The 25,641-nt window shown below is 36.8% G+C and overlaps 9 protein-coding genes across 9 annotated transcripts; 4 read left to right on the plus strand and 5 right to left on the minus strand.

Moving 5' to 3' along the window:
• Positions 1 to 1,365: 1,365 nt before the first annotated feature.
• On the minus strand, positions 1,366 to 1,962 carry FDP41_008058 (uncharacterized protein; the record flags this gene model as incomplete). The annotated part of the gene is made up of 1 exon (XM_044711870.1): positions 1,366 to 1,962. One exon carries the CDS (start codon positions 1,960 to 1,962, stop codon positions 1,366 to 1,368), a length of 597 nt encoding a protein of 198 aa, XP_044558344.1.
• A 687-nt stretch (positions 1,963 to 2,649) lies between these two features.
• On the plus strand, positions 2,650 to 4,931 carry FDP41_008059 (uncharacterized protein; the record flags this gene model as incomplete). The annotated part of the gene is made up of 7 exons (XM_044711871.1): positions 2,650 to 2,694; positions 3,083 to 3,118; positions 3,314 to 3,357; positions 3,412 to 4,396; positions 4,468 to 4,504; positions 4,559 to 4,664; positions 4,757 to 4,931. The coding sequence occupies 7 exons, from the start codon at positions 2,650 to 2,652 to the stop codon at positions 4,929 to 4,931; spliced, it is 1,428 nt and encodes a 475-aa protein (XP_044558345.1).
• A 636-nt stretch (positions 4,932 to 5,567) lies between these two features.
• On the plus strand, positions 5,568 to 7,679 carry FDP41_008060 (uncharacterized protein; the record flags this gene model as incomplete). Its single annotated transcript, XM_044711873.1, has 1 exon — positions 5,568 to 7,679. The coding sequence occupies one exon, from the start codon at positions 5,568 to 5,570 to the stop codon at positions 7,677 to 7,679; it is 2,112 nt and encodes a 703-aa protein (XP_044558346.1).
• Positions 7,680 to 7,727: 48 nt separating this feature from the next.
• On the minus strand, positions 7,728 to 14,420 carry FDP41_008061 (uncharacterized protein; the record flags this gene model as incomplete). Its single annotated transcript, XM_044711874.1, has 4 exons — positions 7,728 to 9,896; positions 9,986 to 13,639; positions 13,726 to 13,901; positions 14,021 to 14,420. The coding sequence occupies 4 exons, from the start codon at positions 14,418 to 14,420 to the stop codon at positions 7,728 to 7,730; spliced, it is 6,399 nt and encodes a 2,132-aa protein (XP_044558347.1).
• A 201-nt stretch (positions 14,421 to 14,621) lies between these two features.
• On the minus strand, positions 14,622 to 20,095 carry FDP41_008062 (uncharacterized protein; the record flags this gene model as incomplete). The annotated part of the gene is made up of 5 exons (XM_044711875.1): positions 14,622 to 15,768; positions 15,813 to 16,464; positions 16,521 to 19,557; positions 19,684 to 19,895; positions 19,951 to 20,095. The coding sequence occupies 5 exons, from the start codon at positions 20,093 to 20,095 to the stop codon at positions 14,622 to 14,624; spliced, it is 5,193 nt and encodes a 1,730-aa protein (XP_044558348.1).
• A 196-nt stretch (positions 20,096 to 20,291) lies between these two features.
• FDP41_008063 (uncharacterized protein) lies at positions 20,292 to 21,482 on the plus strand (the record flags this gene model as incomplete). The annotated part of the gene is made up of 1 exon (XM_044711876.1): positions 20,292 to 21,482. One exon carries the CDS (start codon positions 20,292 to 20,294, stop codon positions 21,480 to 21,482), a length of 1,191 nt encoding a protein of 396 aa, XP_044558349.1.
• Positions 21,483 to 21,707: 225 nt separating this feature from the next.
• Positions 21,708 to 24,349, plus strand: FDP41_008064 (uncharacterized protein; the record flags this gene model as incomplete). The annotated part of the gene is made up of 2 exons (XM_044711877.1): positions 21,708 to 22,039; positions 22,306 to 24,349. 2 exons carry the CDS (start codon positions 21,708 to 21,710, stop codon positions 24,347 to 24,349), a joined length of 2,376 nt encoding a protein of 791 aa, XP_044558350.1.
• A 164-nt stretch (positions 24,350 to 24,513) lies between these two features.
• On the minus strand, positions 24,514 to 25,008 carry FDP41_008065 (uncharacterized protein; the record flags this gene model as incomplete). Its single annotated transcript, XM_044711878.1, has 1 exon — positions 24,514 to 25,008. One exon carries the CDS (start codon positions 25,006 to 25,008, stop codon positions 24,514 to 24,516), a length of 495 nt encoding a protein of 164 aa, XP_044558351.1.
• An 85-nt stretch (positions 25,009 to 25,093) lies between these two features.
• FDP41_008066 (uncharacterized protein) lies at positions 25,094 to 25,444 on the minus strand (the record flags this gene model as incomplete). The annotated part of the gene is made up of 1 exon (XM_044711879.1): positions 25,094 to 25,444. One exon carries the CDS (start codon positions 25,442 to 25,444, stop codon positions 25,094 to 25,096), a length of 351 nt encoding a protein of 116 aa, XP_044558352.1.
• Between the last annotated feature and the right edge of the window lie 197 nt (positions 25,445 to 25,641).

Consider the following 25,641-nt stretch of genomic DNA (forward strand, 5'->3'; position numbering starts at 1 on the left):
CACCTTGGATCATCTCTTGAGATGGACTTGAAGACGTTTTGAGCATGCATGGTGGGGAAGGAAGCTCTGAGTTGGTGAAGGATCGAAGGAATGGAGGTATACTTGCACCACAATTCGAGAAGAAGGTTTCTTGGAGGTTTTGAAAAGACCTCAAGTTGGAGAGGATGCAACGAGGTGAAGATGCAGGTGCTCTGAAGCAGTCTTCGGATAGTCTCGTGAGCAAGTAATAGATCTATTGCTTGCTTTCAAAACGACTCTTTTTTGTGTTGTTGTTGTTGTTCTTCAGTTTGAAGAATGGCACGACTGCATCTTTATGGGATCATGTTTTTGGACAAATGCATGAAGAGGACAATACGGACTCTTCCGAAATTATCCAACCATACTCCACAAACGCAATGTCTTCTTCAGGATTTTTCTCTGAGATCATATCCTCGTGTGTTGTGCTTGCAATAATTTTACATTTGGTTGCCCTGAATGTTGAAATCGAAAATTTGGAAATTGGGAAGTGCCTTTAAAAGGCTTCTGCAACGGTTTCGGTATCAAGATATTTTAAGACCTTCGATTGCATCCACAAAATTATCTGTCTTGAATTGCCATTTCGCCTTTAATGTGTTCTTGTTCTTTTGTGCTCTTCAAGATTTAGGATTTGCGATTGCTGAAGGTAAACCAAACAAAGGTCACTCGCAAATTTTTGCAGAATTTATTGATAAGGATTCAGAATTTATTTATGTACAATGGACACCACTAATACACCCAGTATTTAAATGGATGTCATGAGAGTGCTGATAAGGTAGAGAGAGAGTTCGGATCCGAACTAGTTGAAAGCAAGAGGAGGCCTAGTGTGTTGCTGTGTTGGGGGTGAGAGAAGGGTTGTTGTTGTTGTTGGCAGGATGGGCAGAGATGGGTCTTTGGAAAAGATTGGAAAGGAGCTGCTGTCGTTGCGACAATTTAAAAATCATCATCCAATCTAAAGACCTTCTCTCTTTGGTGACATAATGTTTGCTCTTTGCATTATTCACCCAACTCTTCTCAAAGAAGTTCGTCTTACCAGACACTGAAATCATATTCATCCAATCGAATGGATTTTGGACAAGGTAAACCTTATCATATCCTATCGAGACAAGTAATCGATCAGCAACAAATTCAATGTATTGTTGCATGAGACGAGAATTCATACCAATCAAGTCCACAGGAGAGATTCTCGAATGAATTCCTTCTCAATCTCAACAGCTTCACTGACCAATGAATGTACAACCTTTTGAGGCAATTTGGTATATTTGAGCATGGAATACAAGAGACAAGCAAAGTCCGTGTGTAATCCTTCATCTCGAGAAATCAATTCATTGGAGAAGGTCAATCCAGGCATCAAACTCTCTTCTTCATCCAAAAGATGGAACAGAAAGATCCACTAAAGAAGATACCTTCCACACAAGCAAAGGCAATCAATCGTTCAGCAAACAAGTTATCCGAGTTGATCCATTTCAAAGCCCAACGAGCCTTCTTTTGAACGGATGGAACAGTATCAATGGCATTGAAGAGACGATGTCTTTCTCTCGTGTCCTTAATGTAGGTTTCAATTAGAGTTGAATACATCTCTGCATGAATATTCTCAATGGCAATTTGGAATCCATAGAAACATCTGGCTTCAGGAATTTGAACTTCAGCCATAAATTGTTGACACAAGTTCTCATTCACAATACCATCGGAGGCAGCAAAGAAGGCCAAAACAGTCTTGATGAAGTGTTGTTCATTGGTATTGAGAGTTTCCCATTGAGCAATATCTGTGTGGAGATCCACTTCTTCAGCAGTCCAGAAAGATGCCATGGCCTTCTTGTACATCTCCCAAACCTTTTGATGTTCGATTGGGAAGAGAACGAAACGATGTGGATTTTCCTTGAGGACAGGTTCTTCCTTTTGGAGTTGCTTGTAGTGAGCAAAGAGTTCAGGTTCGAGGTGGTTCATGGTGTTGTGAGACTCGGAGCAGGAGCAGCAGCAATGCCGTCGTAGTGATGATGTGTTCGCTTTTTTTTCAGCTTGTTTTCCTCGAGCATTCTCTCGAACTGGTTAAATTGAAAAACGGTTTTGTAAAGTGGTACCCAAAAATGTGACCGTTATGAACGTTACATTAAATTTAATTTTTCATTTTAATTCGATTTTATTTTTTCGATTCCATCTCACAGCACCATGTGGTCCATGTTTGTGCGGGCTGCTCGGGGATCCTGTTGGTTCTTTGAGCATGCTCTCATGAGTTCGATTTCGAAAACAATATTGTTGGCGTCTCGTTCAGCCTTTCAGGTCTTTCATGGGACCATGTCCATCAACATGAAAACATTCCTTCACATGCTTTGATTATTATCTCGAATGAAAATCAGAGAGATGATAACGGTTCAATTCATCATCATCATAGAGGCAAACGTCATTCAAAAGTGGAATCATCAATTATAACCAAACTCACACACATGATGATTCCACATTGAATTTTCAAGCAGTAAGTAGCATCGGACTCAATCAGATTGCCATCGTCCTTCACGACACTCGTTATTTAGACCTCTACTGTGTTGCATCTCCTTCATCGTTATTACTCCTCCGTTGCATAAACACCACCCACCAAAACAAAAAAAAGCCTTTTCTCTCTTCATCATCAGAATCATGTTAGGCGGACACCAATTTATTGATACCAGTGCCTTGTTCATGGTAAATTACACTTCGGACAAGGTCCATATCACCAAAACACCACAAGAGATGGCAGAGGCTGTTTCCGATCTAATCATTCAAATCATCAAGGAGAATGACCAAGCAAAAAGCCTACCGTGTTGTGTTTGCCAACAGGCTCGACTCCAATTCTCACTTACAAGGCTCTTGTTGAAAAACATAGGAAGGGTCTTGTTTCTTTTGAAAATGTTGTTACTTTCAATTTGGATGAATACTATCCAATGGAACCAACTCATAAACAATCCTATCACTACTTTATGAATGAAAATTTATTTAATCATATTGATATCAAGAGAGAAAATATTCATATTCCAGATGGAACTTTGAGTGAGGATCAAGTAAAGGAATTTTGTATGAATTATGAGAAAAGATTAGAGAATATGGTGGTTTTGATTTGGCATTGTTGGTAGGTTGTTGTTTGTTTGATGATTTAAATTTGCATCTATGAATTGTGTGTTTCGGACCTTTGATGACCACCACCGCTACTACTACCACTACTGACATACCTTCTTTGTGTCGCAATGTGTTGTGCTGTGCCACTCATTTTACGTGCTCACACGCACGGCCCTTTCACTTTTCACACACCTTGCAATCCTATTAGGGTATTGGACGAACAGGTCACATTGGCTTTAATGAACCTGGAAGGTAGGTTTTTCTTTCGCAATTCTCTTCAAAAATTCACTCATTCCTGTTCGATAGTCATCTTTCCGATCAAACCCGATTAGTTTTATTGGATCAAAAGACCAGATTAGATGCAGCTCAATCATTCAAAGGAATCTCAAATGTTCCAACAAAAGCCATCACACAAGGTATCAACACTATTCTCAATTCGAAAGAAATTATTCTCATGGCTACTGGTGAATCAAAGGCTGCCATTGTCAAGAAGGCAATGGAATTCAAATATGAAGACCCATCCGACTGTCCAGCCACATTCCTTCGAGTTCATCCAAATTGTCATTACTATTTTGATATTGCTGCTGGTAATTTGTTGAAGATTGTTAAAACTCCATGGCTTATTGATAGAAATTTCAAAGATTGGACATTTGAATGGAAAAAGAAGGCAGTCATTGATTTGGCAAAGAAAACAGGAAAGGGAATTTGTGAGCTGGGATCTGAAGACTTTGCGCAAAATGGTTTAACAAGTTTGTTGGCTCATGAACAATTCCATACTGACAAGTTGTGTTTCAGTGTTTTTCAAGATTTGATGAAGAGAATTGCATTTGCTTCTGAGGAGTCTAAAATTGTTCCAGACAACATTAATGAGCCAGTTTTGATTTTCTCTCCTCACCCTGATGATGATGTGATTAGTATGGGAGCCATGATGCATTGTATCATTTCCAAGAGAAAAGAAAAATTGAGTCCTGAAGAGCGTGACACTAAAGACATTAATGTGAAAGTTTGTTACATGACCAATGGATCTGTGAGTGTTCATGAAAACAATGTCAAGAACCATTTAAGATTTAGTGCTCTCACTGGTGAAGTTTTGGGTAAGGAAGTCATTCACAAGGAAGACGTTTCTAAAATTTTGGAAAAGCAAGACAAGAACGATCCAGATAGTGAATTACTTCAAAAGTTGAAGGCAAATATTAGAAAAGCCGAGGCCATGGATGCTGTTGATGTTCTTGGATTACAAGGAGAAAGAGATTGCATTTTCCTTGATTTACCATTCTATAGAACTGGTAAAGTACAAAAGAAACCTCTTGGCCAGGAAGATATTGATATGATTAAGGATTTAATTAACCAACAAAACCAAAGCATGTCTTTATTGCTGCTGATCTTTCAGATCCAAATGGTAGGTTTAATTGATCATTGTGTGATAGTGTCAAAATTTATTTCTTTATGTTAGGTACTCACCGTGTTGTGTACAGAGCGATCAAGTTTGCTTTAGAACAAATGGGAGACCAAGTCCAAGATGTTACTTGTTGGTTGTACAGAGGAGCATGGCAAGAATGGTATGTTACTGTTCATGATGTATTTCTTATCATTTTTGAATTTTCTTCTTGACATGTGTACTTGTGTACTGATACTGATTGACAATGAATAGGGATGTTGACGAAGCTACCTATTTTATTCCATTCACTAAATATCAAATGGATTTGAAGATTGATGCCATTTTCAAACATCAGTCTCAAAAGATAGAGCGTTATTCCCTGGTGATGATGCTCGAGAGTTTTGGCAGAGAGCTAAAGACAGAAATACTGAAACAGCTCGAGAATTAGGCTCATTAGGTCTGCCCAAGTTCTTTGGAGTTGAAGCTTTTGTAACTGTGAAACCAGACTCCATTCCAGAGTAACAACTTTAGGTGAAAGCTTTTTCTGGATTCAAATTAATTCTGGATGATGATAATAGAATTAAATTGATTAAAAATAATGTCATTAAAAAGTATGCATTAATTATTATATTATTAATATTTATTAATATGTGAATAATCTTACGATCATATAATTCCGAGCTTTTATAGATGTCATTTACAACCTTCAAAAATTCAAAAAAATGAAGAAATTGGTTGTTGCTTGTGCAGGATATGGTTCTGCTCGTATGGTAGCTCGGAATTGCAGTTGGGCCAAGAATGAAATGATTCAGAGTATATATACATGTCCTCCAATGATGAGAAGGTCTTTCTTTTCTCTATTCAAAAAGAAAAAGAGTTCTTCCATATCTGAGCCTTTTTTGAGGAGCGAACAGCTTGCTGAAAAGTACACAATACATGGTTTTGAAGTTAATGATCCATACTATAAATTATCCTTCAATGAAGCTGCTCTTCAAGATTATATCCATCAAGAATCGGAATATTATGAACATTATTTTGAAGAACATAAAGAAGAAGTCAAACGCGTAAAAAAGAGTTGAAAGATATGCAACAAAATTATATTTCAAGAAATGTATATAGATATAGTGAAAAATTACTAATCTCAGATATTGAAACAGCTGGTGAATGGATATTGATATCATTTAATTTTGATGAATATATTGCCAGAATCCCAAAAAGTGCAATACCCAAAGAACTAATTTTTTCAGAGTCCTTTTACCGAGATGTTTGTCAAACATTTGCAAGCAGACATTTATCGAAGAGGTCCTTACATTCAAAAACTCTCTCACTTGCGTATTCAAATTTAGAGGTCATTTATAACAAGCATGAGTTTACTTCCGAAATTGAAAAGTATGTGAAAAGAATGCCAAGAAACTTTCAAAAATGGAAGCTTATCATACAAAATTATGAAGGAAAAATCTTCACATTGCCTCAAATATGCTGCAACTGTTGTGGACATCAATTATCGGTTGTTTGTATTTATAAAAAGCGAGAAAAGCTGCTCCACGTCATTGATGACATTCTCAATATTTCTAACTTTGAATTGAGTCCTGAAGCGAATGGATTCGGTTTGTTATTCACTACGACGGATGAGAAACACAGAACAAGCAAAATTTTTCATCGATTTTATAGAAATTATTCGTTCGATAGTTTTGAAGAACAGTTAATACTTGAGGAGAATGACGACAGGTTTTTCATTGATATTGGATGCACTAAAGCAAATACGTTCAAATACATTTCGATTAACAGCAAGAACACAACAGAGGTACATCTACTTCACTCAGATGGAAATGGAAATTATTCTCGCACATGTCTTCATAGTAGACAGAATGGAATTCAATTTTTCTTTGAACATCACAAAGAGACAGACACTTTTTTCATCATTTCTAATTCCTCACCAAATACAGATTTGGATATTTACAGAGCTTCAGGATCAGACGTGAGAAACTCTTCTGGTGAAACCCCAAAAACATTGATCTATCGTCACAAGAGTGATCAGTCCATTCATGAAATTGATATTTTCTCAAAATATCTGGTGGTATATATTGTAGAAAATAGTTTAATCAAGCTATTGAAATATGACATTGCAAATAACAAATTTGAATACCTTCCCGTGGTTCCAGACACACACTATATTGAGCTTGGAGCAAATTTAGAATATCACGAAAACAGGTACAATGTGAAATGTCACTCATTGCTCCATCAAGATCCTATCAAAGTGAGTTATGATCTTGACACCAATAATCTCATGAACGTTTTCAATCCATCCTCATCATCATCATTAGAACATGGTAGCCACACGAATGAAAACTCGAATCTGATATGTGAATGCACAGAGATTGGAAGCAATCACATTCCTATCAAAATACTCTATGATAAGACTAAAATCAAACCTGATAGCAAATGTTTTGTGGTGGGATATGGAGCATATGGAACTCATCTCATGGAAGATTTACAAGTCTCGAGTAACACATTATACTATTTCTATAGAGAATACTTTTTGAAAAGAGGATACATGTTTGTTTTTGCACATGTGAGAGGAGGTAGAGAAAATGGCTTGTCTTGGTATCAACAAGGAATTAAGGAACACAAAATGAATAGCATGACTGATCTCAAACAAGTCATGGATTATATGGTGAATGTGAGGAACATGACGAGAAATGGAATGTTTATTGGGAGAGGAATTAGTGCCGGAGGATTATTGATGATGTCCACACATCTCATGTTTGAGTCTGAACAATTGTTTAAATGTTTGGTGTTAAAAGTGCCGTTTTTGGATGTTCTGACAACCATGTTGGATGATTCGCTTCCATTGACTGAGCATGAATTTGATGAATATGGAGACCCAAAGAGAGACATACATATTGCCATGACCATGATGAAATATTCACCCTACCACCTTCTCCTGACATCTTCTGTAAATCAGTTTCCTTCTCTATTAATGACAGCAAGCCATGACGATTTTCAATGCCCAATTTGGAACGTTGCAAAAACAATGGCTGCAATTCGAAACAAGTCGAAAGAACCCACAAAGAGTCATCAGCTCGTTAAGGTTCACCACATGGGTCACGCCGATGAAGTTTTCACAAGAACCATGCTCGACGATGTGGCCAAGGAGATTGTTTTCATTGAAAAGCATTTAAAGAGGATTGAATAAGGATTTAATTTTTCGACAAAGTAAAATGTTTAATACAGATCAATATTATTAGAACCAAGGATAATAGATTGGATCTTTCATACACAACTTTTCTGCAGAAGATGCTTGTTGGATAAGCTCATAAACCTTGTAATTGAGAGGTGGTAGATCCAAAAGACTGGTAGCGTTTGCGAAAGGTGTGACAGTCATTGATGACGTAGCAGTAGTGGTTGTTGCGCTGCTCGACATGGATGGCGTTGATGGAGTTGTGATGGAAGAAGGTGTTGATACTTCACTTGTTGCACTTTCAGAGGTTGCAGTATCTTTCTTTGATTTCTTCTTCACTGGTAATGTTTGAGGTGGATTGCAGCTTAAGTGAGTTGGAATGGCTGGAGCTAATTCTCTAACCATTTCAAGAATGTGGTCGACATTTTGCTGAACGCAACTTCTCATCAACTCATCGTTAAATAAAAATCTATTTTCTCCAGTAGGTGTACTACTCTCATTGCTCAACAGATCAACATTAAAGTTATGATAGGAGATCAATTCATCTCTAATAAATAGTTGCATTAATGTTTCAAATAAATCCTTATTTTCAGAGAGAGAACAAGCAACAGCAGACATGGTATTCAACAAATAACCTTCAACACCAAATTGAGAAAGGAATTGAGAAATATTTCTAGTGAATCTGAATGGTGTTGGATCATCTCTTTGAATAATACCACTTGATTTGTGCATATTAGGTCTATAATCAAATTGCATTAAATGTCCGCTATTCTTGGATATTAATATCTTGTATGGATGTCTGTCCTTAGTGTGTAAGAGATGACTGAAAATATTATAAACTCCTGATTGTACTCCAAATGTCTTTCTTATGCTATAAAATTCAGACCAACTTGGACAAATACTTCTAATATAATTTAACAAAATATCATCTGGTATCTTGTCACTTTGTTCCACAAAGGTTTGATAAACATTGAGCTTATTCTCAAACTCATTGATATGAGTTTTGCATGCCTTGTCCATTTCCTTCCAATATTTAATAAGTGGAGTATCAATAGATTTACCAATAGACTCACAATAATCATAGAATATATCCTCCAAGGAAATGAGTTCATAATCTTTGCGTACGAGACGAATTCTTTGATTTGTGGTCACAGTTATAGGATATTCAATATGAATGTTGTTGTGACTTCTTGCAGTTCTGTCCTTGTCCAATAACCGATTAATGTGTCTTATCAAAGATGAGACTTTTTCTTCTGTTTTCAAAGTAAGTGGCTCAGCATTGCTTGTGGATTGAATAAAGAATCTAAAAACTTTTCCTGAGACACTTCTCAAAGCAATAACTCTTTCATTCTCCTTGTTCTTTCTACCTTTCATACTCACAGAAGGTAACAGACAAAGAATCTTTTCATGTCTTTCTGAGAATGGCTCTCTATCACTTGTGAGCTCATATTGGCCCGGTACTTCCAATTCTACATTGGTTTTATGCTCCAATAATTTAGGTTTTTGATTTTCAATTCCAATCTCAGTTGGTAACAGATTAATCTTTCGTCTAAAGTAACAAATCCAATGTTTAAGATTTTTAGTGAGTTCTAATAAATTTCTTGGACCCACTGCATCCAATGTCTTTTCAACATATTTCAAAGATTTAGCCATGTCTCTTCTTTCTTTTCTTGGAAGAATATCTGTAATGACATTGCTTTGACAATCAAGAATAAATTGAGGTTTTGGAACAGGTTGAGGATTTGTAGATTGTGCAGGTGGATCTGCAAAGTACGTATCTGCAATTCTTTTGGCATAATCTGTCAACTCCTTTGGAATAAAGTGAAGGTCATCTTCCTGAGAGTCTTCATCTACCATAGTGTCAGCGTTTTCATAAATGTTAAAAGTATATGCCTTATCAAGCATTAATTCGAGAGATTTGGTCAATTCTTCCTCACTTTCCGATTTGTATTTGGTTAACTCCTTAAACATGCTTTCTAAATCACTGAACAGCACCTTGTTACCATCATGCATGATATCGTCAAGTTTCCTTCTAATCTTTGTAAATGTTTCCAAATACACAGCATTAGGACCTGCTGGAATATTTGAGTCACCACTAGACGTTCCACTCTTATTAATAATTGAAACATGAATATTAGCACTACTACCTCTTAAAGGAGCTGCCGTGTTAGGGTTGGATTCTGAACTAGATGGATTGGTTGATCCAGCAGTACTAGTTGCAGTCGGTTGACACTTTTAGAAATTCCTGATAACAATTCTCGAAGATCATGAACAAAACTTCTAAATGTATGGAAAGCAGCTTGTGGGAAGTTGTATAAAACGGCCTTTAACAATTGCTTTGCGATTGAAGCTTCACACTCCCTTCGATGCAACATGGTGAACAATTGCTGATGCCATGGAATCCACATCCAAGCTGGAATATCGTTAATACACTTCTCAGCAACTCTATGAAGAGGATAATCAACATTAGATCCACCCTTGGTCTTATCATTTGAAGCAGGTTCATCGTAGGAAAGTAACCACAACACTCGACCAATATATTGTCGAACAGTAGCTCCAGAAGCTTGAATCGTTTGATGATTTGTAGCGCCTCCAGAATATCGAATTGCAAGTAAATAGGCAGCAACACAATTTTCTGCAAATTCAAGAGCTGTCATGGACTGAGTTGGGTGTTTGGTTGAATTTTGCTTTTGACGTTGATGTCTTGTTGGTGAATTCCATTTCTCTACAAATAATTTATCCAAAACAAGAGCCCATTGGAAGAAACTCTTTCCCCAAGCAGGTGTACTTGTCACAGAAGAAATGAATTTCTGTTCTTGTGGGAAGTATGAAATAGATTGAGCAAATGTTTGATAACTTTCATCATATCTTCCACAAGTGGAAAATACTTCTCCTCTCAATCTTAAAATTTCCATCTTTTGAATGGTCTTGATCTTGGTGTTTGCAATCGTGTCAGATTCAATATAATCCAATACATCATTGTATCTTCTATCTTTCATTAAACTTTTGATCACTTCAATGATTCGAACAAAGACTTCACTTGTTTCACTTGTGAGCGTTGGTAATAGCTTTCCAGTTTCTGCAAGCATCTTCAATGCTGGCTCAATAAAGTTTTGTTTTCGAGCTATTTTGGCAAATTTGTGAAGAGACCAAATAGTTTCATTGAGAAGAAGAGCTCTGTGATGACTATACTCTTCCTTCTGATCAAATCTTTCAATGGCTTTCTTCAACAAGTGACATCTCCAAGTAAATATGTCATTCCACACAGTAATATCCTCATATTTGTTTGGAAGTCGATCTCTCCAAGTGGTTAAAAAGCCTTTCAATTCATGTGTTGTGAGAGGTCTTTTGGTGTCATTAAGAAGAGAAGCAGACTCATTCAACTCATACAATTGTTGAAAGCATTGTAACATGGAGGTGTGATTTCCACAAATAAACGAAGGTAAGGCACACCATCGTTGAAGAGCAAGTTGTTGAGAAATTGCAAATACATCTCCAGCATCTGATTCTTTGTCTTGCATGATCAAATAGGAAATATGATAAAACTTCATGAGTTGATTTTCCAGAGATTGATTCTTCTGGAACAATTCCTTCATTTGTGCCCATTGTCCATTTTTCCACAAACATTCCAAATTAAAGTAACCATGAGTGCCAGGAGCAGATTGTGAAAATTTTGTCAATTCGTCCCATTGTTGCAGCTTTTTAGAGCAGATAATCCAATGATCTTCCCACAGCTGTAACTCTGTGTGTGAAACTTTCTTCTTAATGTTTCCTTTATGAAAAGCGTTAATCAATTCTTTAAGTGCTTCTTGGGCTTCACACCAATTATTTCTCTGCTCTAACGAAAGCACCAATTTCGTATGATCTGTAATATCACAACATCTAAATATTCCACAAAGAATATCATCCTCTTTCAATACTCTATAGAGTTCAGTCAGAGAATGACACACTTTTTCAGTCTTTTCATCAAAAGATCCAGTAGTAAATAGAAAACGTAGTTCTTCTTCAAGCAATGGAAGAGTAAGAGACCAAGCATTGAATGACTTTCCTAAGAATTTGAGTGTTTCTGGGTGAATAGATAAATAGTTGAATGTGGATAAATCTCTTTTGTTCAACACTGCATTGTTGATCCCCAATAACAGTGCTTGGATCACATTTGGATATTTGGTGTATTGTTTCGAGTGATAATCGATCGAGACCAATTTTTGCATTTGAATTTGAAGGAGTGGTTTTTCATCATTACTCAAAGAATTCCATGCTAAAGCAAAGAATTGTCCCCAAGTCTTTAAGACCATCGTCGTGTTGCTTCGGATTAGAGTCTTGAGAGATGTAATAATGTTACAAGTCTTGATGGAAGATATGGATTGCAAGAATGGCTCATGATCTTCAAATATTTTTCTTAATTTCTCCAAAGCTGCAGTCGAGGTAACATGAATGGATTCTCCTCTGGCACTTGTCATGACAGGTTTAGTAGAAATAGGTGGGAATTTAGCCATCTTGGGATGGCATGTTAATTTTTCCTCTTGTTCAATGGATTCAAGAAGCAACTCTAAGGCATGCTTAATCCAAAACCGATCACTCAATGGTTCCCATTTTTGATGATCAATCACAAATTGAAGTCTCTTTTGTACTGTTTTTTCAATCCTTTGATTAAGAATAGAAATAAATCTTAATTTGATGTCTCTCAAATCTTTTGATTCAATCTTTAGACCGGCCATAAAGCAAGACTCAATCTTCTTTGCATAACTAATCTCTGAAATTTCATCAATTTGTTGATACAATTCAGCCACTACATTAAAGTACTCTCTTCTGAATTGATTGAAATTTTCAATTCCTAAATTTTTAACCAATTCACTCGATTGAGATTGTTCACTCAAGTAACCCAACCGAGCAAGGAGATTCGCCTTCTGAAGATCTTGTATTTTGTATCGTTTGCTGAGTGTCGTTGTTTGTAATCCATCATCAAGTTGTAAGGTATAACTTCTTTGTAGTTCAGAGGATGGATTTGTTCGTAACCAGTTGAGAACAATATCCATAACAAGATGAAGAATATTGTAACTATAAGTCTCTGCCTTTTCAATTATCTGATAGATTGATGATCCATAATGTTTGAATACTGCCTCGTGATTAACTCCATCTGCAAGGAAGGAAAGACATAATTCAATATATCCCAAACAAACCTCTCTCCAAGAACTCTCTTGAGATGCTGGCGGTACATTCTTAAGTGCCTTTCCCAACATTGAACATACTGGTTTTGAATAGTTTTGTTTGATTTCATCATTGCGATAATGTTCACATAATACATGTAAGAGAAGCAAATGTCCAAATGATCCATACACCAAATGTTGAGATATATCAATCAATGGATTTCCAGCTGGTTGTGGCAAATCTTTAGCGGCATATTTCGTAATGGTTTCTTTCACAGAATTCCAAATAGTTTCATAAAACTCTTTCACATCCTTGTCATTGGATTTGAGAGGATCGAAATGTTTGAAAAGTGTTTTAAAAAATATGCAAACATTTCTGTTCACATCCACGTAGGGAGTAGTGAGGAATGGAATTAATCTCTTGGCAAATTGAGCATTCAACTGAATGGTATCTCTATTCATTTCCACAAGTAAATTCATCAACTCAAGTATACAAGATAGTGTGAATGAACCAATCGTAGGTGCACTTTCTTCCGAGTTGGGGAAGAATTTTTCTGCTTGAGTCAATGAAACAGGTTCATCTTTCCACAACTGGAGAGAACGTTTTAAAATTTGAATACATTCCTTATAGAGAGCTTGTGGCTTTTCTGATCTCGTTTGGCTCACAAAGATACACATTCTAATAAGAAAGTTCAAAACAATTCCTCTGGATTGAGGTTTTAGAGTAAATTCATGAGTCGATGATGATGCAATTGGAGAGAGAGAAAGTGAAGTTTCTTCATCGACCTTTCGTTTTTTGACTCCGCTGTCATCGGATGATAGATCGGTCTGTTCGACCTTTCGTTTCTTTTCATTATCATCCTCCTCTCCATAGAGTCTCTTTTAGCTGCTCTCTCTTCCCAAGAAATAATTACATCCGCTAATTGAATGTAAAGTTTCTTATTCTCAAGATTAATGGAAGAGTAACCAATTTTTGAAAGAGCATTAATCATCTTGTAAACAAAACATTCTCTGGAATCATAAAATGAATCAGCATGTCTGATAAATATGGTCCAAATGTTTGCCAATTGATGAGTAGATGGCATATCATCTAATAATGTTTGTTTTGTGGATCTAATCCATTGAGGGAACTTTTTAGGTTCATTTGCCAATTCTGCCTTTTGACTGGCTGCATGACCATATCGAGTGCAGGAAGTACCAAAGATTTACTATCCTTCTTGCAATCCTTTAAGAATGCAATATATACGGGTTGAATCAATTTGGGAGGGAGATCAAGTTTACTCATTAAATGAGCAAACAGAACGAATGCACATTGGGCTGCAGTAATATCATCCTTACAACAATTGTCATAACAAAATTTGAAAATATTCTTCTCTTTCTTTAAAACATCAAGTTGAGTTGAAGGGAGAAATCTTACAAATAATGTAAGCAATTGTAGCAAATCCGTATTGATTGAATATTTTTCCTTTTCTGTGAAATGAGCAAAAGTAGAAGAAAAGAGAACTTTTTCATCAATAAATCTACGAAGTAAATCGGTGTTAAGTTTTTCTTTCTTAGCAATACCCCTAACAATAGGAATGGCAATATGTTTGATAATGTCTGATTTCATTTGGAACGATCCTCTTTTTGAATTCTTCCAAAAATTTGTTCAAAATGGCTTCTTGTCTCTTGAGATTGTATTCACCTCCCACTTGAAGTTCAAAGAACTCCATCACAAAGCTCAAATCCATAACTAGTCCACAACTGAATACTTTCACCATGTTAAATAAGGTATCCACTTCATTCTCATTATTGTTGCAGTAGGAAATCATTAGTTTGAGTAATTTTTGGTAAAACGAATGCGTTGAGTCTCCGTTATATATTGGCCTTTTGATGTTGTTGTTGTATCTGAAGAGAGATCCATAGCATTTGGATTTTGAGCCAATTGTTGTAAATAGAGAGTCCATATTCTCAGCACTTGATCAAATATTTCACGGTGTGCAGCAAATAAAGTTGGATTGAGTTTGAAAATATTTCCTACCAATATGAGAACATTGTTTGGATCAGAAGCAAACGACTGGTTCTCAGTAAATTCCACATGATTCACGCTACTCAAAAGATTGGCGATGACATTCGGATGTGCAAATAGATACGCTCTCAAGTTAGTGGCTTTTCTCGAGTTTAGAACCTCTATAATAACTTTCAGAGTTCTCTTTGTGGAGAGAGCATAACAGAATTGTTCTCCACTTGTCTCAAATAAGAACCTGATGGCCTGTTCTGGATAAATGTTCAAATACTTGGCTAATGGAGCAACAAAAGGATTCAAGCTCTTAATTTCGTCAGCCCAAACCGATTCTAAGAGTAAAACCAACTTGACGAGTGCTGGTAAATGATCGGATGTATCTGGAATGATTGAAAATAGGACAACAATTTCAGCAGCAACGACTGGTTTTTCTTTTTGATTCGAGATGTGTTTGATTTGTTGCTTGTCGGCCCACTTTTTTAAATGTTCTAAGAGAGTAGATGCTGCCTTCGAGAGCTGAATTTGAATGTTAGAATTCACTTTTAAGAAAAAGGCAGCATTGTGCACGAAAGGCAAAGTCAGTTGTGTGTACTTGACTAAATTGGTGCTGAGTTGTCTCAATGCTTGTTGAAGAGAGTCTTTGGGTGGTTTGAATTGTGACATGTATGTCAGTAGTGCAGTTTTTGCAATGGTCACGACATCCTTGTTATTGGCCACCAAAAATTTGCAAATAGTTTCAATCATGATTTTGAGTTGATCCTTATTACTGTCCTTGTCATTGTACCTAAGCTCTTTGCTGACAATGGCCTCTCGTAATAGCTTGAGAGCAACCAATTTTGCGGCGAGAAGTTTTTTCTGATCCTTGGTATCTTTTGAATAAAGTTCATCATTTCTCAAAAGATTAAGTGCCTTTGTGAATTGAGAGGAAATATATTGTCCAGGAACATTATTGTCTCTTGTTGAAAGTTGAAGTACAGAATATTCCAATGATGTAGTGACGAGTCCGATATCTTTCTTTCCAGATCCATCATCTTTTGATCCTTTTGAGACTGAGAAGCATCTGGTCTAAATCGATCAATGATGGATGAGAGTGGAATGTTCATCAGATCTGAGCTCAGTCGCAAGAGTGATTGAGCAATCTTTCGAATGTGGTTTAAAGGTGAGGAAAGTTCAGAACAGATCAAGCTCAAAAGTGATCGTTTCTTGAACACAAGATCCTTTCCCATTTTCTCCGCATGGACCATATATTCACCCTCTGCAAGAGTCGAAGGAACTTGCGCTGCTTGAATGTATTCAATCTTTTCAGAAATATTATTGCTGAAAAGTAATGTAAAATCTAACAAGGGAGTATGGTAACAGGACCGAATGAGAGTCTCAGCTGCCATGATGGTGATTTGATTGGTGTGAGGAATCATATGAATCGGTGGATTTTTCAAAGAGAAGAATAGACCTTTCAACATATCACTCTCATAATGGACAAGCCATACAGGAGTAATACTTTCACATAAAAACAAAATTCCTCTTGCACCAACACATTTCTTGTACCATTCGGGTTGATAGAGAGATTTTGTGAATCGTGATTGAAGTCTTTCCCAAATGCCAAATTGGATCACCAAGTCTGGTTCGTCATTACAAATTTCATAAACATAATCTGTGAATAAACCAGAATGAAATCTCCAACATTGACATTTGGAGATGCTTCAGTACAATCTTCTTCATAAACATCAAGAAGAACTTCATAGAACCAATCATGATTGATTCTGAACTTTGAAGGTTCCTCATAGTTGTATGAATTGAAAATGGCAGTAATAGCAAAATGTCGAATCAAATTCTTTGTAAATTCAATACACTCAGTGAGATTCTCCTTAACAGCATAGCTCAGGAATAAGAAAATACTCTTTAACACCTTGTTGAACATTGCAATCTCACCTTCATATCGCATTGTTGTCTTACATTCTTGAACATTGACTTCATCATGATAATAATTGTCAATCTTTGGAGAAGATGCTGAAATGTGGAAATATTTCTTAATTGGCACATGTTTGGTAGTAAATTTGAAATCATCTGGAACAGCAAGTTTCTCTTCTGTTGTGGATATCATTGAGAGAATGCACGTTTTCAAAAAATCAAAGGCGCTCTTCTTTGTTTGGATATCATTATCTCGATCTAGACACATATCAATAGATAAATCTACCAAGTCATCTGCTGGGAGCATGTTCGATTCATCATCATCATCTTGTGTGAAGATCATATTGTTATTTCCTTTGAAATTAATATTAAAGAAGAGTGAATTTGAATGTTCCTTGGTATTGACTGATGTCAATTCACTCATATACTGTCGATGAGTACCTCCTAATTTTGCAAGTAATCGCATTGCTGTCGCTCCATTGGCATGATGTTGTGGTTTTAGATGAGTAAATAATGCTTTGAGAAGGTCTGGAATAACAGGTTTCAAAATTGCCTCCAAAGATTCATTACGTAAGCTTGTTACCCACAAATCCAAATTTCTTAATGCAGCAGTCGTTGCCTTCTCACTAGCACCAGGTTGCAAAGCATACAGAATTGGTTTGATCAATAAATGAAGGTAAGGACATAATACGTGTAACTTAGATGGAACTGTCAAACAAAGTTCAACAAATAAATTTCTTGTTTCCCTGTCGTGAGCATTGTTCACCAAATCAGAGAGCTTTTCTAACACTGTTGGAAGTAATTGTGCAAATTCTTTGCAAAGTAAATCAAACTTGGCTGATAAGATGGAATTAAAGAGAGACCGTAAAATCAAATAATAATCCATGCACTCCTTGAATTTGGAAGCATATGTAAAACATGACGTTACAATTGAAGTCATATGATTCTTGAGAACAGACTCATTCTTTGGAAAGGTAACTGTGGATCCAAAAACTAACTTGAATAAATTATGCATATATTGGGCTTCTTTTCGATCCTTTGCAATTTTGTCCATTCTCTTCAATAAGAATTTAAGTAAAATCTCTGAAAATACAGAAGCAATATTTGGATTGGATGATAAAACATTTGCTGGTATGTGAATAAAAGTCATTGGCCTTCCATCCAACAACTTTTTGTAGAGATACTCAAATTGAGTTTTAAATATCTCTGTGAAAAGTGGAGCCGAGAGAGATGTATAAAGAGAGGAATAATTGTTGAAAATGTCCTTCTCCTCTTCGACAATCTTTTGTTTGGTGATTGATTCAACATTCGATGTATCTTCACTAACCAGGTTATAAATATCAAAGCAATCAAGTCCATATCTGAAAAGCTTATTCAAGAGTGGTAATTCTGGGAACTTGGATCTTTCATCTCTTGGTACAGAGGTGAAAACAAGTACTATCGTCTTCAAACCGAATATGAGATGTTTAAACATGGTGCAGCAGTAGGTAATATCATTCATAAAATTCTCATTGAACTTGTATGGACTAAATGGCAATATCATAGAGTTATCATTGGCATTTTCAGTCGATATTGGCTTTTTCTTTGAGTTGGATATCTTTTTGATGAGCTTGGAAAGATATTTAACCTTCTGTACAAATGCTCGGATAATACTCAAAAGTATTTCCTTGAACCTGATGATGTGAGGCATATTCACCAGTTCTGAAATGTTGGTGGTGTTGGTAGTAGTAGTAGTATTATTATTAGGAGGAGGAGGAGGAGGAGGTTCTGTGGTGCTGCCATTTTCTGATGATGATGGTTGTTGTTGTTGTTGAATTTGCGCAGCAATATTTTTGTAAATGGTTTGAGACAATGAAACCAATAAACCCACAGCCAGTGCATGAATACCTAATCCTAGAGAGGTATCACATAATAACTTAGTGCAGAATGTTATGCATGAAGACATTTGTGTTGGAGTGAAATCAATCTTGTTTTGATTGAAATTGAGTATTTCTAAAACTGTGGAATAGGCTGATGAACGGACAGTTTCATAGGCTGATCTACTTTTTCCAATTAAAACAGAGTCATTCGTCAGGTCATTCATGTAGGGCATAAAATGAGAACAAATTCCACTGAGTTCGTTTTGAGCCAATGGAATTTCATTGACAATGTGTCTCATAATCAAAAACATTTCCTTTCTTGGTGTAATACATTCATCAGGACATTCCTTCAGGCATTTAATGACAAATCTAGGAATATCTTTCACATAGCCATTGTCATTTTTCTTATCGACGTATTTGGATGTATAAACAAGGAACGATATTGTCTTCACTCGCAAAAGCATGAAATCCTCCACTCGTTCCTTTCCAATAGGTGATGCCATAATGTCATCAGAAACAGCAATGTCATAGTTAAAAATGTCATGCACTTTCTCGAACAGTGTGGTAAAACTGGTTGTATCTTTCAAAGGACTGCTTCTAAAGAAATATATAATAAATATAGGTAATTCTATCATAAATTTGCAACTTTCAATGCAAGGTATTAGATAATCCCTCGTATCGTAAGCTTGATCTGAAGGTTCTGTAATAATGGCATCTCCAGTAGATAAATTATTTCTTTTTGGTTTTCTTCCTAAATATTTTTCAATTGTTTTTTCGAAATTTGCATAAAATTGAAGAAAAATGTCGACTACAGGTTGAACAATAGTTGGAAGGCTAGTTTTGAATGACTTGTAAATATCAATTATGAGTCGAATTGCCACAACTCCGTTCAACTCATTGTCCGTTTTTAGCACTTTGATTAGTGAGTTCATGAGCAGAGTGAGTTCTTCTCTTCTTCCATTTCTCTCTTCATATAACTATTTAAAAATTATAGATGAGTGTCAATAATAATTATTTGTTGTCAAGTAGTGATATTAAAATTCAGATCAATGTTAATAAGTTTCAAAATAGTGACTAATTAATCAATCATTGATAAAACTTACTTCTGTATGTGGCAATTTTTGAATAATTTCAATGATCACTTGGCGAAGTAGATGATCTTTGTCATCTTTTCTGAATTTAGGCTTTACTCCATCATTTAGGAACTCCAATAATGGTTTTAACATTGTAGAAGCAAAGTCAAAACATTCCGGTAACGAAGCACTCTCTAAATGATCACGCAACTCAATTAACAACTTTGTGAGGTTAACAGTGTCTAGAGTTGTGTAATGATTATCGGGTATGACAATAATCGATCGAAATTAACTTACCATTAGCGTTTTTGAGGCTTTCAAAGCTTCTCAGATACGTTTCAAAATTCAAAGTTTGAGCAGCTGGCGATCCAGAAGAAGGAGCAGGATTTGACGATGATGAGGTTTGAGCCTGCAGGTTTGCTTGATGATCGTGGCTGCTCATTTTTTTGGTGGGAGTTGTTGTTGGATTTTTCGAAATGTTTTTCAAACCTGCAATTTATTTAATCCTATTAATTGTATTTGTTGTTAGAGAATTGATGAGTGCTTATGTTGATGATGATGAAGAAACCATTCCTTCGGCAACGTTGCCATTTAAATAATAATATTAGCGATGAATAATCAAGATGGTTTTAAAAAAAATGAAGAGGGTTATTTTGCATCGTTCTCTCCGCTCTTTCAACAACAAAACACAGCAGCAACTGCTTTTTCCGCACCATTCTTCTTCAACAGTAGCAATTCTTCTCTCTAGTCATCATCATCATCAACAAAATTTTAGCACTCATCCCTGCTCGAATGAAGGAGTTAAACAAATAGAATTGGACCAAGCAAGCAAGAAAAAACTTGCCAACAAGAAACTATCTCTAAAGGATATTCATAAACTCATCGAGGAAAATATCGCAAGAAGTAGAGGTGGTAGAGCCAATTACGATGGTTCAGACGTTTATCAAGCTGCGACAACATCAAAGAAAGCTAAAAACATTTCTCCCGAGGCACCCTTCCAGGCTAATTCACCAGATTCTCCTCAAGGAAATACATGGTATGATTATTATCGTTACATAGAAAGAGCTGATAGCGATGTGTTCAATCATTACTTAAAAACTCCTGTAAACGCCAATACATCAGGATGGCTCTACAACAAACCACCAACAAGTCATATGGAATTCATGAGTGCTGTGAATCAATTTACAGAGGTTGCTCAAGATTGGAGAGAAGGTAAACTCGCTGGTGATGATATTCAACACCGTAAAATGATGGAATATCAATTACATCAGTTACCTCAATTCAAAACTCGCCCTCCAGATCCATTTGCCAACAATCAACACTACATTGAAAAGATTTCATACAAGAATCCAAACCTCCTTCTCAAATTTGTTTCGCAAACTGGTCGTATTATTCCAAAGAGATTTACTGGTGTTAGAAGAAGAACTCACAAGAAGATTCAAGATGAAGTTAAAAAGGCTCGTCATCTTGGACTTCTTTCTTTCACTGGAGCCTCTCTTGAACAAGGAAACTTGTTGAATCAAATTGAAATTCCTTACATCTCCAACGAATTTAATCTCAAAAATCGTACTGAAATTCATTTGACCAAGTCTCAACAAGTTGATAACACCAAATTCTATCTTGACAACCTATCAAAGAATATTAGTACATCTGGTACTATTGAATGGATTCCACCAGAAAAGAACAGAAATCCACGTGCAGGCATTAAACAGCAAAAGGCTCAATTGGAGGGTCACTTGAAATCACAAGTCGAGAAGAAGAAGGCCCTTATACGAAAATTGAGAGTGGAAAACGAAATTTTGAAGCAACAAGAACAGCAACAACAATAAAAAACAAGTTATGGTTTTATTTGACACGAAAGAATCAGGTCATGCGCATACGATTAATACGGATGGAGGAATACTGGACTATTTGCAATTAATAAATGCCAAATTTTGTTTACTTTCAAGGAAAGTCAGAACAAGAAACTTCACAATCGCTTGATTCGTGACCGTGTCACCCTTTTATGATGACTTCACATGTCTCTCTGAAATCCTTTTTAATTCCAACCGAAAATGGCTTGCGTTAGTTCATCATCACAACAAAAAATTCAACACACAAGTCTTCGTCATCGTGCTACTAAACATCAACAAACGATGATGAGCAGATCAAAATTTCTGATTGGCTTGTTGTTGGTGGCAACTTGTGTCATCCTTGCCCTGCTACCAGCAGAAGCCCGTCGAGTAAGAGCCAACTCTGTCTTACAGAGATGTCAATCCATTGGTGATCCACACTATGTTTCATTCACAGGAAAGAAATATGACTTTTATGGCGTCGGTGACTATGTGTTGGCAGAAACTGTTGACAAGTCATTCGTTGTGCATGCAAGAACAGGAAAATGGAATAGGTAAGTGTGTGGGTTGTGTTTCATTCACTTTTGCTGACAGCAAGTGGTGGTGGTGTGATGGAAATGTTCACGCGCCGCGCTCAATATATTCTCTCTTCTGATGGAACTTAATGCTTTCATAAAATGTGAAAATTCACTCACTCGATGCGCATCAATGGATGTCCACCACTTGTATCTCTCTTTGATGGGTATTTACATTCATTCGAACTCTCTTGCATTGATTCAATAATATATTTGTATGACGGGTAATACCACTCAATATTCAGAGTATCCGTCAATACTGCCTTTGCTGTTAAAATCAATCAAAAAGATTCCTTTGAATATGATACCAAAACCAATTCCTTCTATTTGAACGGAAAGCAAACCAAAGTGAATGTGGGTCAAACCATTGCATTGAGTGGATCTGTTGCCACCGTCAAACGAGTATCTTCCAACTCATTAATCATCTCTTCAAAGAATGGAGCTCACTTGACTGCTACATGGCACAGGAGTCCATCATTCAGAAGTGCCTATGGTTCCTTTGGACACATCTCATTGATTCTCGATGCTCCAAGAACTTTGAACTTCTCTTCGGGTTTGTGTGTTTCTCGTTCCTACCTTTCTCGATCTGCAACAGGTATTCTGCACAATCATAAGGAAAGAAGAATTGAGAGAAGAGTCCAACCAAAGAAGCCAACCAAGAAACAACTCAAGAGAGCTCGTCGAGTGTGTAGAAAGGTTGGTTTGAACAAACACAAGAATCCAAATGCTTTCCATGCTTGTGTGGTTGATCAAATTCAAGCTGGTAAGAGACTTGGTAAAGACTTTGCCAAGACCATTGTCAAGGTTAAAAAGTTAGAGAAGAAGAAGAGCAACAAGTGGAAGAAACAAGCCAAGAAGATCATTAAGAAGGTTAAAAAGGCAAGACGTGCTGCTCGAAAGGCCATCCTTAAGAAGGTAAAGAAGACCAAGAAACTTGCAAAGAAGGCAAAGAAGGCTGTTCGTAAACTTTTGAAGAAACTTCATAAGGCTCTGAGAAGAAAGAAACTCAAATCCAGAAGTGCTCGTCGTGCCAGACGTAGACTCATCAAGCGTTTGAAGAAGGCTCTGAGAAGAAAGCAAAGAATTGCAAGACGTCGTGCAAGAGCTGCTCGTCGTGCCAAGAGAAGAGCTGCTCTCAAGAAGGCCCGTAGAAATAGAAGACGTGCATTGAGAAGACGTGCTGTTCTTAAGAAGCTTGCCAAGTTGAAGAGAAGAAAGGCTTTGAAGAGAAGAGCTGCTGCCAAGAGAAGAAGAATTCCACTCATCAAGAGACTTCTTCGAAAGAAGAAGCTTTCCAACAAATTGAGAAAGGCTTTGAAGAGAAGAGCTGCTGCCATCAAGAAGTCTCTACGTAGAAGAATTGCAAGACGTCGTGCTGCATTGAGAAGACAACGTGGTAAGGCTTCCAAGAGAAGAGTTGCTCGCCGTGCTTCTGCTGCCAAGAGAAGAGTTGCTGCCATCAAGAAGGCTCTTAGAAGACGTGCTGCATTGAAGAGAGCTGCTCGTCGTGCCCTTATTAAGAGACAAAGAAAGCTCAAGCGCCGTGCATTGAAGAGAGCAAGACGCATCATACGTGCTGCATTGAAGAGAGCTCGTCGTGCTTGTAAGAGGGCTAAGAGACGTGCTTTGAAGAGATCAAGAAAATTGACAAGAAAGGGTAAACATGCAAAGCGTGTCGCAAGACGGGCCATCAAACGTGTCAGAAAACTCCTTGCCAAACTGAGAATTTCTAAATCCAAGCGTGCTGCTAGACGTGTAAGACGTGCTTTGAGAAGAGCAAGACGTGTGGCAAGAAAGCTCGTAAGACGCTCTCGTCGTGTCTGTAAGAAGGTGAAACGTGCTTTGAAGAAAAACAAACGTGCTAAACGAGTATGCAAGAAGCTCAAGAGACGTGCTTTGAGAAGAGCAAGAAAGGCCAAGCGTGCCATCTTGAAGAAACTTAGAAAGAGAGCCTCTCGCAGATACAACAAACTCATTAAGAGAATTTCCGCAACTGTGATCAAGAGAAAGACTTCTCGAAAGATTAGAAAATTGTTGAAAAAGGTCTTGAGAAAACAAAGAAAGTTGGGTAAGAGATATTGTCCAAAGAAACACTTACCTCGTAAGCTTAAGAAGGTCTTGAAGGCTTTGAAGATCAAGATTCACAAGTGCGGAAAAGGAAAGGTAAGAAGAGTCCGTAGAAGACACAGAGGTGGTAGAAAGGCAAGAAGAGCCGGCAGAAGAGTCTCAGTGATTGGTAGAAAGCTCGCAAGAGCTCTTTTACGTGTTTCTAAATGTAAGAAGAATTAAATGAGCAATAATCAGGTGAAACTTTCACCATGCCTTTCATGTTTGTCAATGACATGGGGTGGTGGTTTCTTCCTCGGTAACATCATCTTTTTTTGTTCAACAACAGTTCAAAAAAGTTCAGAAAAATAAGGTTTTTATTTTCATGAGAGGGATGATCAGTCACATTATTCTCTCGTTGTTATTGTTGTTCGCGTATTCATCATACTCTCAATTAAACATTGTTGCATTAATTGATACAATTTCGTGCATCCATCAATACACAAATCCATAGCTTCACTCACTTTCTGAAAAGACATATCTCCTACTTGTGTTAATTGTGTGACTTCATTCAAATTGCTCATAAATCCACACACCATTCCACCACTTGCATATTTATATTCATGACTTGTTGGATCCACAACAATTTGACCTTCCAATTCACTTGTTGTACATGCACTCACCATGTCCACCATTTCAATTCCTGCATTTGCAAGTGCAAGTGAGGCACAACTTATGGCTCCACTCAATGCACTTCCATCATCTTCTAAAACAAAACAATAAACATCAATGACACTTTTTGGATACTTGTCTAATCGAAGGGATGATTCAAGAGCTTCTCTCATGTGAATTCCAAATTCAATTTCTTCCGATGTTGCTTGATGTGATTTGGTGGCACTCATGGCAGAACTTGCACTACTCCGAGAATTGTGATGCAGTGATGCAAATTGTGCTACTCGATATTCACATTGTAATCTTCCAGTATCACTAAATTCCACATTTTTTTGCAGAAACTTGTCGAGGTCCATAGACTGCACAAATAATTTTAGTTCCTTGATGAAATTCTAAATAGGCACTTCCACGAGCTTGTTTAATCACTCCGACTTGAAGAAAAACATTTCTGAATTTATCACAGGTACGTCCATCTTTTCGTTTACCGGTTTCAATATTGATGAGAGGAGTGTTGGTGGTGTTACTACTACTACTACTACTACTACTACTACTCGTATGACTAGTACTTGGATTTGTTATCAATGATGATGATGGTACCGAGGAAGAATAGATGGGTCGGACCGAACGAAGAGGAATTTGATTGTTGTGCTTGGCTGAGATGGTCATTTTTTTTGTTTGATGTTGTTTGTGTGCAATTCTTTGAGAAAATATAAATATTCTTTGTGAAAATACAATACAATAATATTGGAACTTTTATTCTTATTGGGTTTATTATCAAGAGGTGTGTGGATGGAAGTACTTGTTGAGTCATATTCAAAAGTGACTTGTTGTTGATGGGATGTACAAAATTTGAGTTAGTAGGT

Source organism: Naegleria fowleri (genome assembly GCF_008403515.1).
Source record: "Naegleria fowleri strain ATCC 30894 chromosome Unknown tig59, whole genome shotgun sequence".
Classification (NCBI taxonomy): domain Eukaryota; phylum Heterolobosea; class Eutetramitea; order Acrasida; family Naegleriidae; genus Naegleria; species Naegleria fowleri.